Source organism: Triplophysa rosa, linkage group LG18 (assembly GCF_024868665.1).
Source record: "Triplophysa rosa linkage group LG18, Trosa_1v2, whole genome shotgun sequence".
NCBI lineage: Eukaryota > Metazoa > Chordata > Actinopteri > Cypriniformes > Nemacheilidae > Triplophysa > Triplophysa rosa.
The window spans coordinates 10,564,305-10,578,581 of record NC_079907.1 but is presented as its reverse complement, the minus strand read 5'-3'; the positions used below and the strand labels follow the sequence as shown (position 1 = coordinate 10,578,581).

The 14,277-nt window shown below is 40.6% G+C and overlaps 1 protein-coding gene across 17 annotated transcripts in view; it reads left to right on the top strand.

Moving 5' to 3' along the window:
- Nucleotides 1-14,277, top strand: part of nrxn1a (neurexin 1a) — a 158,894-nt gene that overhangs the window by 138,393 nt on the left and 6,224 nt on the right. For 10 of the 17 annotated variants that reach the window (XM_057357869.1, XM_057357864.1, XM_057357865.1 and 7 more), the window contains 2 exons: nt 3,650-3,739; nt 5,009-5,325. In XM_057357869.1, the coding sequence (XP_057213852.1) occupies nt 3,650-3,739; nt 5,009-5,325 (407 nt within the window). The remainder of the gene's footprint in view (nt 1-3,649; nt 3,740-5,008; nt 5,326-14,277) is intronic. The other 7 variants (XM_057357876.1, XM_057357875.1, XM_057357872.1 and 4 more) reach the window with 1 other exon arrangement.

Sequence of the window (14,277 nt, the reverse complement as noted above, 5' to 3'; positions counted from 1 at the left end):
CATCCCTTTTCTATTGTGTTTGTGAATGCAGAGAGCAGTATGCACATGATTGCCTGCATACTAATGTATCTTATGTCCGTGGCAGAATGGAAGAAACTTTTTTACTGAAACATTAAAAAAGAAAATTAGTCGTGACCGCTTCGTTTTAATCAGCGCTTGATTGACTCGGCGTCGCATTAGCAGAGATAATAAACGCATAGAATTTAAATTGACAACCAGTAAGGCGAAGAACGAAAAGGGCAGCTTGTTTATCTTGAACAATGAGTTCGGTAACTAGTATCGCGTTAACATCTAATGAAATCGCAGAGCTTTCCTCCCACTCTCAACCTTGCCTTGATTTTTCCGTATTATTTTATACATATGCAGAAATTACATACAGTGGTTTTGTGATAGAAGTAAACCCATACAGCAGAGATGAAGCAAAGCCAATCCTGCTAAAATTCCATCTCATAATGCAATGTAAATATACTGAATATTAGAAATGTGATCAAGAACAAAACTAATGCAAATGTGATATTGCTTTAATGTGACAGTTCTGTTTCCGAATATACTGTATTAGGTAACATACATTTTATCAAACAAACATTTCAACACGGTTTTACCATTGGTTATCTCAATGCAACAAAAATAACCTAATTTCTCTGAATTAAAGGGATAGTTCACCCCTAAAAGAAATCTCTGTCATCATTTACTCGCTCTTTTGTCATTTCAAACCTGTATGACTTTCTTTCTTCTGCAGAACACAAAAGAAGATATTTTGAAGAATGTTGGTAACTGAACAACAGCAGTACCCATTGACTTGCAATGGTTTTATGTCCATACAGTAGAAGTGAATGGGTACCGCCTTTGTTTAGTGTTGACAAAATTTTCATTTTCAGGTGAACAATCCCTTTAATGCACTATTGCAATTAACTATTTTTCATAAAAATACTGTGAAATTGTTCACGGAAGATTCCTCAAAAAAGGACAGCTACTGCGGCACAAAATAGCCTCAGGATGTGGTTTACACATCCTGAGATAATTGAAAATCAAAAGTAGTTGCAGATCAAATATAATAAAACTTTTCTTGGATTTTTAGATGCTTCAGTAACATTAGCTATTCAGCAAGACTGTTAGCCAGCTAACCTAACTAGGCCATCATTTTCACTTTACATAGAGACCCCCGGGCCACTGCCCCCTCATTTCAACACAACATGACCACTGTGTGTGTATGTGTGAGTGAGTGGGTGGGCACATGTATATGTGTGCACATTTGTGTGCATTCAAGCAATCATGTGTGCAACTTGCCCTTGGTCATCTTCTGTAGTCCATCCGCCATCAAGTGCTCAATATTTTGTTTCCTCTTCTTGTTTTTAAAGCTGTGATTTGCGACAAATTACTCCTCTCACATTTGATTACTCCAGGAAAAGTGCACAGCTAGAACTAAAGTTAGACCTGACCAGACATAGAGGGAAGGAGTTAAAGACAGCAAAAAACACATAAATGAAAGTAAAACGAATAACGGGAATCGTAGTAATGGAGTGAGTTTCGTCCTTCTTTTGGTTCTCACAGCAGAATATCAGCACTCTCATGCAAGTCCAGAATCAAACGCTCCTAAAATCTTGTGAGCGGCCCAGAGGGAGCCTTATTTTCTTGCCCACATGTGTTCTCCCACTGCAATCACCCATCAAAAACAGTATTGTGTTGTTTCTGAGGTGCAATTTAGTCCAGCCACTTTAGTGTCGGTACAGAATAAAAAACCGTTACCTCAAGGGCAGTTGACTGCAACAGCCATGCTAATGTAAGTGTACTGTAAGCCTTAACGTCACTTTTCAGCCTTTGAACAGCACATGAAGTAAAAATTAAAGTGCTTCAGGCTTGGTCTGTCTATTAACTTTGAAGCCATCAATATGCGACATTACTTAAAAAATGAATTAAAGGTGCTGGGTTTATTTTTTGGAGGATCTATTGACAGAAATGCAATATAATATACACAACAATGTCTTCAGAGGTGTAAACTAAGATATTACATAATGAAGCGTTGTGTTTTTATTACCTTAGAATGAGCTATTTGTACACACACTGCAAGTCCCCTTGCATGGAATTCACCACGTTGTTTCTACAGTAGCCCTAAACGGACAAACTGCTCTCCTTCGGCAAAGAAGCGAAAACCTGACGACATCTTAGTGCTGTTTCAGCCACCGTAGTGTTTCGAAATGGAGGGGTGGAGTGAGCAGTTGGTTGCAATTCGCAACCTTACCGCTAGATGCCTGCACTAAATTTCATACACTGGACCTTTAATTAAATGCAGATGTACAGTATTTCTCTTAAGGGAAAACAACTGATGGGATTTTTGTCCGGACAGTTTTTCTCAAGATTGGCTGTGTCACCATGACTAAGATGTAGTAAATAATATTGTAATTCATTGGTATGATATAGTTTGGCTATTAAAAAAAATCCAATAGGATTCCAATAGGAAATATGTCAGCACGAAAAAAAAACTGCCCTTGTCAACTAAATTCATGTTTTAAAAGTTGGTGTATACATGCATATTTGACAAATTAGAATGGAAAGTTTTGCATGAATTATTTCTTGTCGATTTGCTATCTTTGTCTAATCGAAGAAATATTTGTATACTATTCATATTCAATTCGTACCTTGCTTACATTGAATAGAAAGAGCGCCAGGCACATTTTTGATTGACAAATAGCCAGTTAATGGTTAATAGGGTAAAAATTGTGTGGCTTAATTATACTCTTTAGAAATGTGAGCTAGGCAGGTTCATGTCGAAATCGCCGGTGAAGGCGGGAGTTGTAATTATGTGTGGGCCATAATGGGAAAGGAGTAAATGTTTTTAAATAATATGATTTCAATAGAGGAAGTTGGCTCAACATGGACACGGATTATAAATATTCACATTTAAGGTGGTTCGGGTCTCTCTGCGGGGAACTACTTCCTAAGCGTGCGCATACGTTACCTGGACATCTCCGAGATCAAAGCTTTTGTCGGGGCAATTTCAAATTCACACGGGGTGCATGAACTTTTGATTAGTGACTGATCTCACATGCCTTATTTCTGTTGAACTGATAATCTTCCTGTTGCTTTAATCTTTTGAGTGTTCTTCTGCTACTTTGATGTTTTTTAATGTATTGTGATCTGATAATGTGACATTTATCATATAAAAAAATGACTGAAAAGACATTAGATTAGTTAGCAAATGTGTAGCTAAAATCAAACTGGTTGCAAAACGCTGGAATATACTGTAATGACAATATTTAGATTAAAATGAGCTAGTGTATTCATGTATAACTAGATGAAAAATCTGCTAAAAAGATTTAAAAGGATTACTCTTTGTAAATGTATTATGTAAAGAAGTTATATGTGTTTAAACATGATTGAGAGTTGGGTTGGTTTCTCTTAACGCAGGAAGAGTAGGAGCATATATTTAAAGTACCACAATGCTTATATATTAAAATAGGGTTAATTTGTTTGCTTAAATTTGACGAGTTAATGGACTGAAAAGCTTTATCATTCTTATGTATGCAACCTTGGTGTTTAAAATTTAAAAAGAGAAAAAACAAACAGTTAGTTAAGGAATATGTTTCACTGTAGGTTTTAATCTTTGACCTTTCAGATTTTTAACAATGAAATGTCTCTTTAAACTTTAAAGGCAACATTGATAACGAACGCCTGGCGATTGCTAGACAGCGAATCCCATATCGGCTTGGTCGAGTAGTTGACGAATGGCTACTCGACAAAGGTAAAAACACTGATTAAAACTTTAAATAAAAGATAATTTGATCATAAGCAAGTGATATTTTGCACAACAAATAAACCATCTAAAACATAAATCCCCTGTATAACCAAGTTTAAAAATTAAACAAATGTAGTTTGTAATATTTGCACTGTACAGTTCAATAATGTGTTGTTATACTGTACTTGTAAACCTGTCAGTGGTTAAAGGGACTGGTAATATACTGATAACTGAAATTAGTTCAATCATTAACAAAATATGTTTACATCTTTAAAATACTTAAATAATGTTATATTTGCAGCTGTAATAATCTAAATGACTAATTAAAGTATATACATATATTTACAGTGGAAATTATTTGAATTTATAGTGATGTACACACACTATTTAATTTATATATGCATATATGTATATCTTCTTTTATATCATGCTAAACATATTTCTTTTGGAAACTGCTAAAGTGCACTGTTAAAAACTCAAAGCAAATGTCTCTTAAATAGCGTCAATGATTATTGGCATCATATATGAAGTCCCTTTAACAAGCCAGTTAAACACACAAGCAGGGAAAAGACATGAATGCATGCTGTAATGTATGTAACCAATTGACACGTTCAAAGTGATTTGTTTTCAAGTTTGCTTGTTTTCTTGTTTTCTTTCCCTTTTCAATGGAATTATAACCATGATGAATCATTTGTAATGTGTCATGTAGCTGTAAAACCATTCTCCACATAAACCTTATTTCAGTCTAATTAATTTTAATTGCCATCGCCCTTGCTGAAAGGCAATCGCAATAAAAAGGACCAGACCTGTAAAAACACATCTATAGCTTTCTGCTAACTACTTTCACATTAAAAGTCATTTAAAATGGGAAATACCTACTTTTTACTCATACGCAGTCTTAATATCTGGTTGATTGTCCTTTTAGCAAAGTCCCATTGATTTTATTTTCTTTTTTTCTTTTGGGGGGGCAGGGGGTCCAGCTTTCTCATCCCCTTCATTTGTTTACTTTGTGCCAACAGCAGCCCATTAAATTACAGTCGATAAATTACCAGTGTTGCTGTTAGCATTAGCGTAATTTATTGCTTTCACGATCCCCAGGGAAAATAAGGTTACAGTCGTTGTGTGTTTTTCCATCAGGACTTCCATCAGTTCCGTGTTTGTGTGGGTGTGTTTGTGCGTCTGGTAGGGTGTGCATGTGAATGGGTGCGTCTCTGCGGCGTGGGGGAGCGGGCTGTTGAACACTCTTGTGTTTTTTGTAACGTCTCTCCCCGGCAGGTCGGCAACTCACCATCTTCAACAGTCAGACCACCATAAAGATCGGAGGCTGGGAAAAGGGCAGCCGGCCTTTCCAGGGTCAGCTCTCGGGGCTTTACTACAATGGCCTAAAAGTGCTCAACATGGCTGCAGAGGGCGACCCCAACGTGCGTGTGGAGGGTAGCGCCCGGCTGGTGGGAGACATGCCCTCGTCTTCTATTACGCCCCAGTCCAGTGCCTCCGCCACGGGCAACCGCTCTGAGACTTCGCCATCCATCACCGACATCACGACTACGACTGCGTCCAACCGCCAGGGCAAGCAGACGACAACACCTCTGGTCAGTCGGCCTTCTATTCTACTGTCGGTTCATGCGATGTAAAAGCTGGGCATAATGAAATAATTTTATATATAATAACACATTTTCCAGTTTCATGCTGTACTTGAAAACTGGCTCGATAATGCTTTTGGGTAGAGTGAAACTTGCTGCAACATGTGAGCGAATCATTCTTTTGAGTCTTTACAAATTAGTCTTTGTATGATTCTTTAGCGAGTAGGTCTGACTTTGAAAAAAAAACAGCTTGAAAGGTCATGGATAAGTCATGGAGATTCACAAAACCTGAATCGCATTGATGCGTTCAGATCGAATCTGTCAGGCTGACAGTTTGGCTCAGTACTTTTTCGTAGTTCTGCGCTGTGATTGGCCGACTACTTTCTCTTCTTCCTCCACTTCTCTGGTATACACTCACTCAGTTTCACTTACATGCAAAACATTAGAAGTGGCATTTTCAATAAGTGACCCAGACATCAACAAGACCAGTTTAAACTGAACTCGGTGCTCTCCTAAGCGAAAGAGGTCCCGAGACCAAGACAGGGCACTTACAAAAGAGCCCGTGGCTGGATCACACGTTATCAAACCGGCAAAGGGTTTCGACTCGATTGCTTTTAGCCATAAAGCGATTGGCCGGTTCTTTTGTGGAAGTGGTTTAGGATGAGAGAGAGAGAGTGCTGGGCGCTGCAGGGAGACGAGATTCAGTCAATAAGTCTGTGAAAGCACAGAAAACCCACAGGCCAATGGAAAGGGGAGCAATCAGTGGGGGAGATGATCACAGTGTAGGTGGACATGTTCTTTCTCCCTTACAACTTTCTCTCGGTCTCCCTCTCACGCGAGGCATCATTCAGGGTCCTGACAGTGAGCTCTAATTACAGCCGTGCTGTAATTACATGTCAGTGCGGTAGGCTGAGCCCGGTGATTGACAGGCTCGCCAAGGCCAGTAGATGCTCCTCTCCTCATGCGTGACTTTATGTGCTGTGATTTAGCCCCCACAACAATGAAATCATCATTCGAAATGGTTCAAACTAAATCTAGCGCTGCGTATTAAATTACCCGCGCGCTCAAGGGCGTTCCGAGCACGCGGCGCGAAAGCGATTGTCGCGCAATAACAGATATTGTTTGATCTATTGCGCTCAATTGCAATGTCAGCTTATCACGGACCCGTCTGTGGATCGCATTACAAAATGGTGGGCTCGCCTCCCCCTAACCGTCGATGATGGTAAATGTTGCCATGGAAATATGAAACTCCTCTCGCAGCGCCGTCTACACCTCTCCCCAAGTTTACACCATCTGCTCTCCATTATGATCCATTACAATCACTCTTTTTCTCATTGTCTCATACCGCGCAGCTGCTCCATCCGTATTTCATCTTCTAAGATGGCCGGGATGGATCTTTAATGTGTAATTAATGAAAAAGCTGGACGGAGAGCGAAGAGTTTGTGGTTTTCTAAAAGGCGTTGATTACAGGCATTGGTGATGGTCATTTGACAAAAGTGAGCATTAGAGAGTAGAGCTCTCTGTAATCAGAGCTAATGCAACTTCTTGGAGTCTCCATCTTCTTAACACTTCTCCAGAGCGTCCGTAGAGGTCTCCCACTCTGGCTAAATTAAGCATCCTCGAATTAGCAAAGGTCTGCCTGGGCTAAAGGAATTTAAGTGTTTAAAAATGGCCATGCGGCGTGACGCCTAGGAACAAGATGCTTAATTGTTTGAAGTTGTTTCTGTGTAGAGAATAGGAAAGGTTTGTGTGGTACAAATGGTTAGCAGATTAATGGTTTGGAATGATGTAATAATTCATGCAGATCGATTGCTTGGCTTGTAATACAACAAATTTGTGCATAGAGTAAATGAGCTCCTAATAATTTTGCATAGTTTGCATGACCAATTTTTCCATCTAATGGCTTTAGATTTGCTGTGCGAGTATCTTTAATCTTCAGATGATGTGTGGAGCTTGGATTATCCTCTGATAAACTGGTTTTGCTATTGTCTGGCGGAAGCTTATAAGCTTTTTTAAGAAGCGTTATTGATAGAAAGCCAGCGAGGGGAAACGGCATGTTTTACTTCTTTCTGTTCAAACAGCAACAATCAAACAACTGAGGACGTCTCGGAGGAACCGACAACATGCTTAGAAAAAACAAATGTGAACGTTGTGTGCATGTGACTGACAGATGAGATGTTTAATATTTCTATCAGAAGTTGATTTCCTTTGTGACTACCACCTGGGACAAGTGATGTTCTGAAGTGACAGCTTTTTTATTATCTTCTTTATCCTCTTTTTATAATTGTATCTGGTTGTCTGTGTCATTTTTTGATATCTATGGCTTTGGTGTTTGGCCCTGTAGGATCTGGCATGCCAGGGGTCCGTGTGTTTATTCTCTTTTGTGGGGAGGGTTTGCCTCGCCGGACTGTCAGACTGTGTGCTAGGCTTTAAATAATAAATGAGCATTTCTTGGGTGCATGTTGTTAAACACCCTTGGGTATCTTTTAGATATAGAGATGGGCAGAGGGCAGCGAAGTGCCAGTTTTGTGCATGGAAAATGGTAGCGTGGGTGTGCGTCACGTGAGAGTTGGAGCTGAGTGGATTTGAGTCCATGCAAAATAGGACACTTTTTTTCTCTGTGAAAATATTTACCGACAGTTATTGTAATGTGTTTACAGTGTGTTGTTTTGTCTGGTGTCAGTTCTTGCATTTCCTGACATAACGTGAAATTGTGTGTTTGCATTTATGTTTGTGCTTCTACTGTCGCTTGGAATGATGCTCTTGACTTTGTGTGCATGCGTGCGTGTGCAGTTGTCAATTGTTTTGCAAAGATGAATATTAGCAGTGAGAATATTTTGTCAGTTGAAATTAACAGCCTTCAGATGAAATGACAGATATTTCTGATGCCCGTTCATTTAAATTTGATGTGTTTGTCATCGGTCCAGTCATCTTTCTATGTAAAAATGGAACTAAATCTTACTAGCAATTATTTTAACAGTTAGTACCACTAATATGCATCCCATGAAAAATGTATACTGCACTTACCAGCACTATGAATAGAAAATTCAGATTACAATATACATTATAATAAGAAAATTGCAATAATACCAATTAATAATACTAATTAATACAATAATATGTTTTCTACATTTTACATAATTACATCTCTTTACTTTTGTTACTATCTAACATGTAGGTAAAGCCGCTTTGCAACAATGCAACATTGTGAAAAGCTTTTATATAGATAAATTGTTATTGAAAATTAAAACCAAAGCATAAAAACTAAATCAAAACTATGAATTTGCACTATATGGATGAAAACTACAGAATAACAAAATAACTTCAGTGTTTGTCTTTTGACCATCAGTGTGTTATATCAATACACCGTCATCTGATAAAGTTGTTGCTGAACACATAAATGCCCTGAGTGATGGCAATTACATTTCAGTGCTAAATACAGCGGCAGGGCACATTTATAGCACATTTATTTATGGCTTGTGCTGCAGTCTGTTATTGTCATTGGCCGTTTGACAAATTTTGCATTTGGACTGTGAAAGTACTGTGGTATTATTTTAAGCATAAGGCATATGATAAATTGTCATTTATATTGTCAGCAAAATACTAACAGCTTACTGAGACTAAATCACAATAATTAAAAGTAAATCCATAAATAATTATTCATCCACCAGAATCACTATCTAAAACCCTGCTGTGTGCATGCATGTGTGCGTCATTCTAACCTAGCTTTGCGAACACAATTGTAGAAAAATGTTTAGAGCCGTTAGCTATCTATCAAAATCTCCTGTTGGGGGCATCGTTTCTCAAATGGAAAGCAAAAAACTATTTTCTTAATAGGTTAAGGCTATGGATAGCAGGGCTTATTTAAATGTGTGTTAGAGCATGTATGTGTGTGAATACAGTATGTGTGCCACAATTCCCAAAATATAACAGTTCCACATCATCAGGTTTTTAAATGTGCTTTTATCATAAACCCACCAGTGCATTTCATTCCATTGCATCATGGAGGTAGGACATTGTTTAGCACCAACAGAATTAAGCCGGTCCGGATTCAGTCTGTTTTTCCCATCTGTCCGATTATTGCATGCACTGTTGTCCCAATGCTCATTTTCACTGACCGACTAAATCAGTCAATCAATGCAATTGTTTGAGTTGGCAGGAACTGGGTAATAAAATGGACTGTTAGCTCAGCTACTCTCTCTCTCCCTCCCTCTCTCTCTCCCTCCCTCTCTTTCTCCCTCCCTCTCTCTCTCTCTCTCTCTCTCTCTCTCTCTCTCTCTCTCTCTCTCTCTCTCTCTCTCTCTCTCTCTCTCTCTCTCTCTCTCTCTCCCTCCCTCCCTCTCTCTCTCTCTCTCTCTCTCTCTCTCTCTCTCTCTCCCTCTGGATGTTGTAGATATTACAAACAGTTATTAAACTGTGTGCTTATGGGTGGTGATGACACTGTTAATTCGCAAAAGGCTTTTTCATGTTGCCTGTGTTGTCTTAAACTGGCCCGATATTTGTGTTTCGGCCAGTCATGTCTAATCTCAGACGCCCCGCAAGTCTGTTGCAGACGACACCCAGCCTCGCTTTTTAGAATTCGTCTTCTGAATTTTGTCACATTCATAATTTACACTCGTGTTCGGTGGCTGTGCGGAGATTTTACAGATGCGAGAGACAAACAGAGTCTCGTGAGACTCTGGTGCTAAAGCAGACAAAAGGAAGTGTCCGCCGTGGGTATCTCTTTATCTCCGCCCCTTTTTTCTCTGTGGTTGTGTGTGTACAAGCCTCAAGCACAAATTTTGAGGTAAACGGATGCTGGTTCTGTTTTGGGCTGGCGAGTAGCGGATAGATTTAGATGGAGCAGAATTACGTGAAGTCCCAGAGGAGCAGGGGGGCTGCAGAGTCGCTGAGATGAGAAGATCCAGCTATGCAGCGTTTCTCTGTCCTGTTGCTCCTCGGTCCTCGCTTGTTGTATAACATTCCCTTTCCATCCTAAAGGTGCCCCGCTGTGAGCAGATATATTTCGAGAGTGTGCGTGTGCATGTGTGTGTTTGATGTTAGATTGTGGGTTGTGTCTCAGTGGAGTTTCATGGCAGGGCAGAAGGTGCGCCACCCCCCTCCCTCCTTATCCACACATCAATCTCTTCACAGAAAAAAAGATATACTGAAATGTTTCCAACCGAGCGAACCCTTAGCAACCTCAAGACGAGCATGGCCGGTGATTGGCTGAAAGCAGTCAGGTGATCGAGACGGTCTGCTTCCAGTCATACCGCTTTTTCACTCTCTCTCGCTCGCTCGCTCGCTTACCCTCCCGCCCGCTTCTCTCCGTGTGTATCTTTTTCATTTTCTCTCTCCTGCACTTCTTCCATCTCCCTCCCATCTCCCTCTCTCCTGGTTTGTAGGCTCTCATAGGCTCTCCTGATGCAGAGACAATTTATCATCCCTATCTGCTAAGCAGAGTAGGACTTCTTCACTTTTGATCTGACAGAACGGACTTGATTTCACTGGTGTGGGGCTTTCTTGTTGCTCTAGAAGCAGGGACGGGGAGCTCAGAGAGGGAGAGAGGACAAGCATTCAGTCTCATTGAAAGAGAAAGGCAGCAGCTGTATAGAGGAAGCAGACAGTGTAGCCAGTCTGCCATGGATGCGAGGTGGCATTGTTCCTCTTCCCAGGTAGACTTTATTTCTCACGGTCCTTCTCCATCCAGCCATCATCGCATGTAGAGTCTTTGATGTTGTCTCATCCATGCAGCGAAAAAAGGCATGCACCATTTGTCTGCAGCGCTCGGCACTGTGAGCGAGCGAGAGAGAGGGAGAATGTGTGGAATTGGGGGAAGGAGGGGGGTTGAGTTACGAGAAGAAAAGAAAGAAAAGTTGCAATGCATTGTGAGCGTGTGTGAAGTCGGCGGCTTGCCACCGATGTCCAGGTGTGTTTCAGTGGGCGTGTGGCACCACGCACTGCATACAAAACATCAGCTTCATTTGTAGCGTGCCAGTATGTTCAAATCTTTCAAGACGCTCCAATGGTCTCAAACCGCCCACTGACCCTGTCATTTGTGTGTTCCTTTTATTTGTGTTTTATTTCCCCTTCCTCATTCAAAATGTCATCCAGTAAAGTTTAACCCAATGGGATTTGCTGTGAACAAGTGTGCCGTGTGTTCTGTCTGTGGGCAGTGTGTATGATCAGATGTGTTTATGCCCACGTGGATGCCCCCTGGGAGCTGCTTGTAAAGGCTACTTTACTGGCTAACGTAGACTTAGTGTGAGTGGAGAATCATAAATCTTCAGTTGAGTCTGAATACTTTTATGGTCACTCTTGAAGCGTTTGCCCTTTGTTTAATTGGTAGATTTGCAGATGATTAATGAGTGCTATAAAGTGTTTAGTGCGGTTTTCTTAAAGACCCCAATGAAAGAACTTGGCAGTATTATTTTCTGTGTTGATTTATTCCGTGAATTTAAACAGAAAGTTTGAAACAGGAATATTGTGTTGAAGGGACCGTCCCTTTTTTTGCATGACAAGGATGATCCGTGATTTGCTACTTGCTATGCTAAAGAGCATTTGATTGGACCAAAGTGTGTGTAGTGCGAGATGAGTCATCAATATTTTTGATGCGAAACACACAATGATTTTTTTTATTTTTAGTTCTCCTATAGGTGAATTTAGTAATTTTTGGTGGGGAAAAGAGTAAAAGCCGCAATTATCCCTTTTAAATTCACATGGTCTTAAAAAGCTTTTTTTATTTCATGCTGTTTTTATTCAAGATGATAAGTGAGCTGTAATTAAACAGAGCATCTCTCGAATACACTAAAATGTGTCATTTGAATCCATAAATGAAAACCGTTCTTCATGTGAAGAATTGCAGAGGAAGCCATCTTGATTTCCATCTCTCCAAAAGTCCGTAATCTCCATTACCAGTAGAGGATCTCTCGCTCTCGCATTGCATGTTTTTTTTAGCTCTTTTGAATCTTTCACAAGTTAAAGCCCTCAGACGTCTCAGTTCCCTGATAATTCAAAGCAGTGAAAGCATATGGGTGCCCTGTGGGATGGCTTTCTATATTCCTGTATGTGATGTACTGGCGGGCATCTCTCCATTGTGTTTCCTGTGAGTTTTCAATTATTCTAGTTAGAGAATACTGCAGTGCATCAGTGGCCATTTTTTATTCATTGTATGAGCTCTTGGTATTTTAAACACAGCTCTCAGTGACGTAAAGCTGCATTTAGCACCAGCACCTCTCTATGAATATTCACACTTCATTAGCGTGCTGCTAAGTTGGCTGGCAGACTTTGATGTACTCGCACGTCTCTGGCTGGAGAAGAGGAATCGGGAGGGAATGAACAAGAGATGGCGAGAAATCAGCGGTTTGCTTTGCAGGTCCCAGTCGAGCCGACGAGGCGTTTCAGTTTTTATTTCCCATCATTTTTAACAGGCTGAATCTTCATGTCGCCATGGCAACAACAACAGACAACGGCACTGTTCTGAGATATTCGTATTCGTGGTGGAATACTAGCATCTCTGAATGGAAGAAGGAGAGACGGTTTGAGCGTGGCTACACCTCAGAACAGGCTGTAAAAATGTTATATTGGGGTTTTTTTAGCAGCAGTGCTTTCAGAGCAGAGACATGAGAGATGTTCCTCATTTGGATGGTTGAAAATTGTCCCCACCAATCATGTGCCTCGTTTCTTTAACATTTAATAGAATTTAGTATGAGGTGCCAGTTCATTTTGGAGAACCACCGTTGTTCGGTTACCAACATTCTTCAAAATATGTTTATGGAAAAAAGTCATAGAGATTTGAAATGACAAAAGGGTGAGTAAAAATGGCAGAATTTTAATTTTAACACACACAATTTTGTGTTGAGTTTGTGTTAAACAAATAAAAGGGAAAACATGAGGATGAGTTAAAAGTAACAAGGTGTGTTCTCCTTAACTAGACACAGAAATGTGTTCAGTTAAGGACAGATTGTGTTGCTTTTAACAAGAGTACATGTTACAAAACAGGCCTGTCTAATGTTTAAGGATCAATACTTACGTAAGGTAATAATGTTTAGGGGTTGAAGGGTCAGTAGGCCATTTTCTGTGTTCCATTTTCTCTTTTGACTGGTGTACGCACATAAGTACATGGCTCCCTCCTCTAGTCTGTGTCTCTGTAGATCAGTCTGGCAGCTGTGAGGTAATTGGCGAGGTTTGGAGGAAGGCGGAGCTGGAAAAGTGTGTGTTTTGTGAGTGTGTGTGTGCTGAAGTGTGTCTGGAGGTAACTCCTTTCTCATTATAGCACAGCTGGTTCTTCCTCTGTGTTCACAGGTGAGCCGAACGCCGTCTTATCGCTCTCGTTCTCTGCTCCCCCGCCCATTTTGGCGCCGTGTCACATCTTTTGTTGCATCTGTTGGCAGTGCAATAATTAAGAGCAAGCAAAACAAGGAGTCGGATACTCTGTTTGTATGCGTGTGTGCACAAGCAATGCAAATGATGCTCTGATAGCACAGCCGCCGCTTCTAAACCGCCATTATTCAGCAGGAAGAAAAGGGACAGTCATGATGTAGGCTGATTCTGTCGCCCTCATCCGCCTCAGCACAGCTGTTGAGTGGGCAGTGGATGGAGGAGAATGGAAATCTCAGACAGATGGATACTAAAGGCTAGGTCTTAGTCATTCGTGACTTTTCTAGATGCTGAAAACAGCCTCGCGCTCGATCGCTTGCGTAACACCACATCTGAGCGTTTCCAGTCGAGTTTTTACACTTTGCTTTGGGGCAATATTTCCAAAAGTGGAGCGCGAGAGGAAAAAACAAGGATAGTTTGAGGCGTTCAGCTGTGCGAGAGGAATTCTTAACAAAGGTTTGGGTGGCGCGTTTGTGTAATGCTGACAGTCACAATGCTGCTTAGCCGATGCCAAAGTGACTTTACAATACACTTATCACAGTCGACAAGGACAGTCACGGTGGCAGAACTTCAGGTTAGGTGGTTTGCTTAAGGCAACAGTGA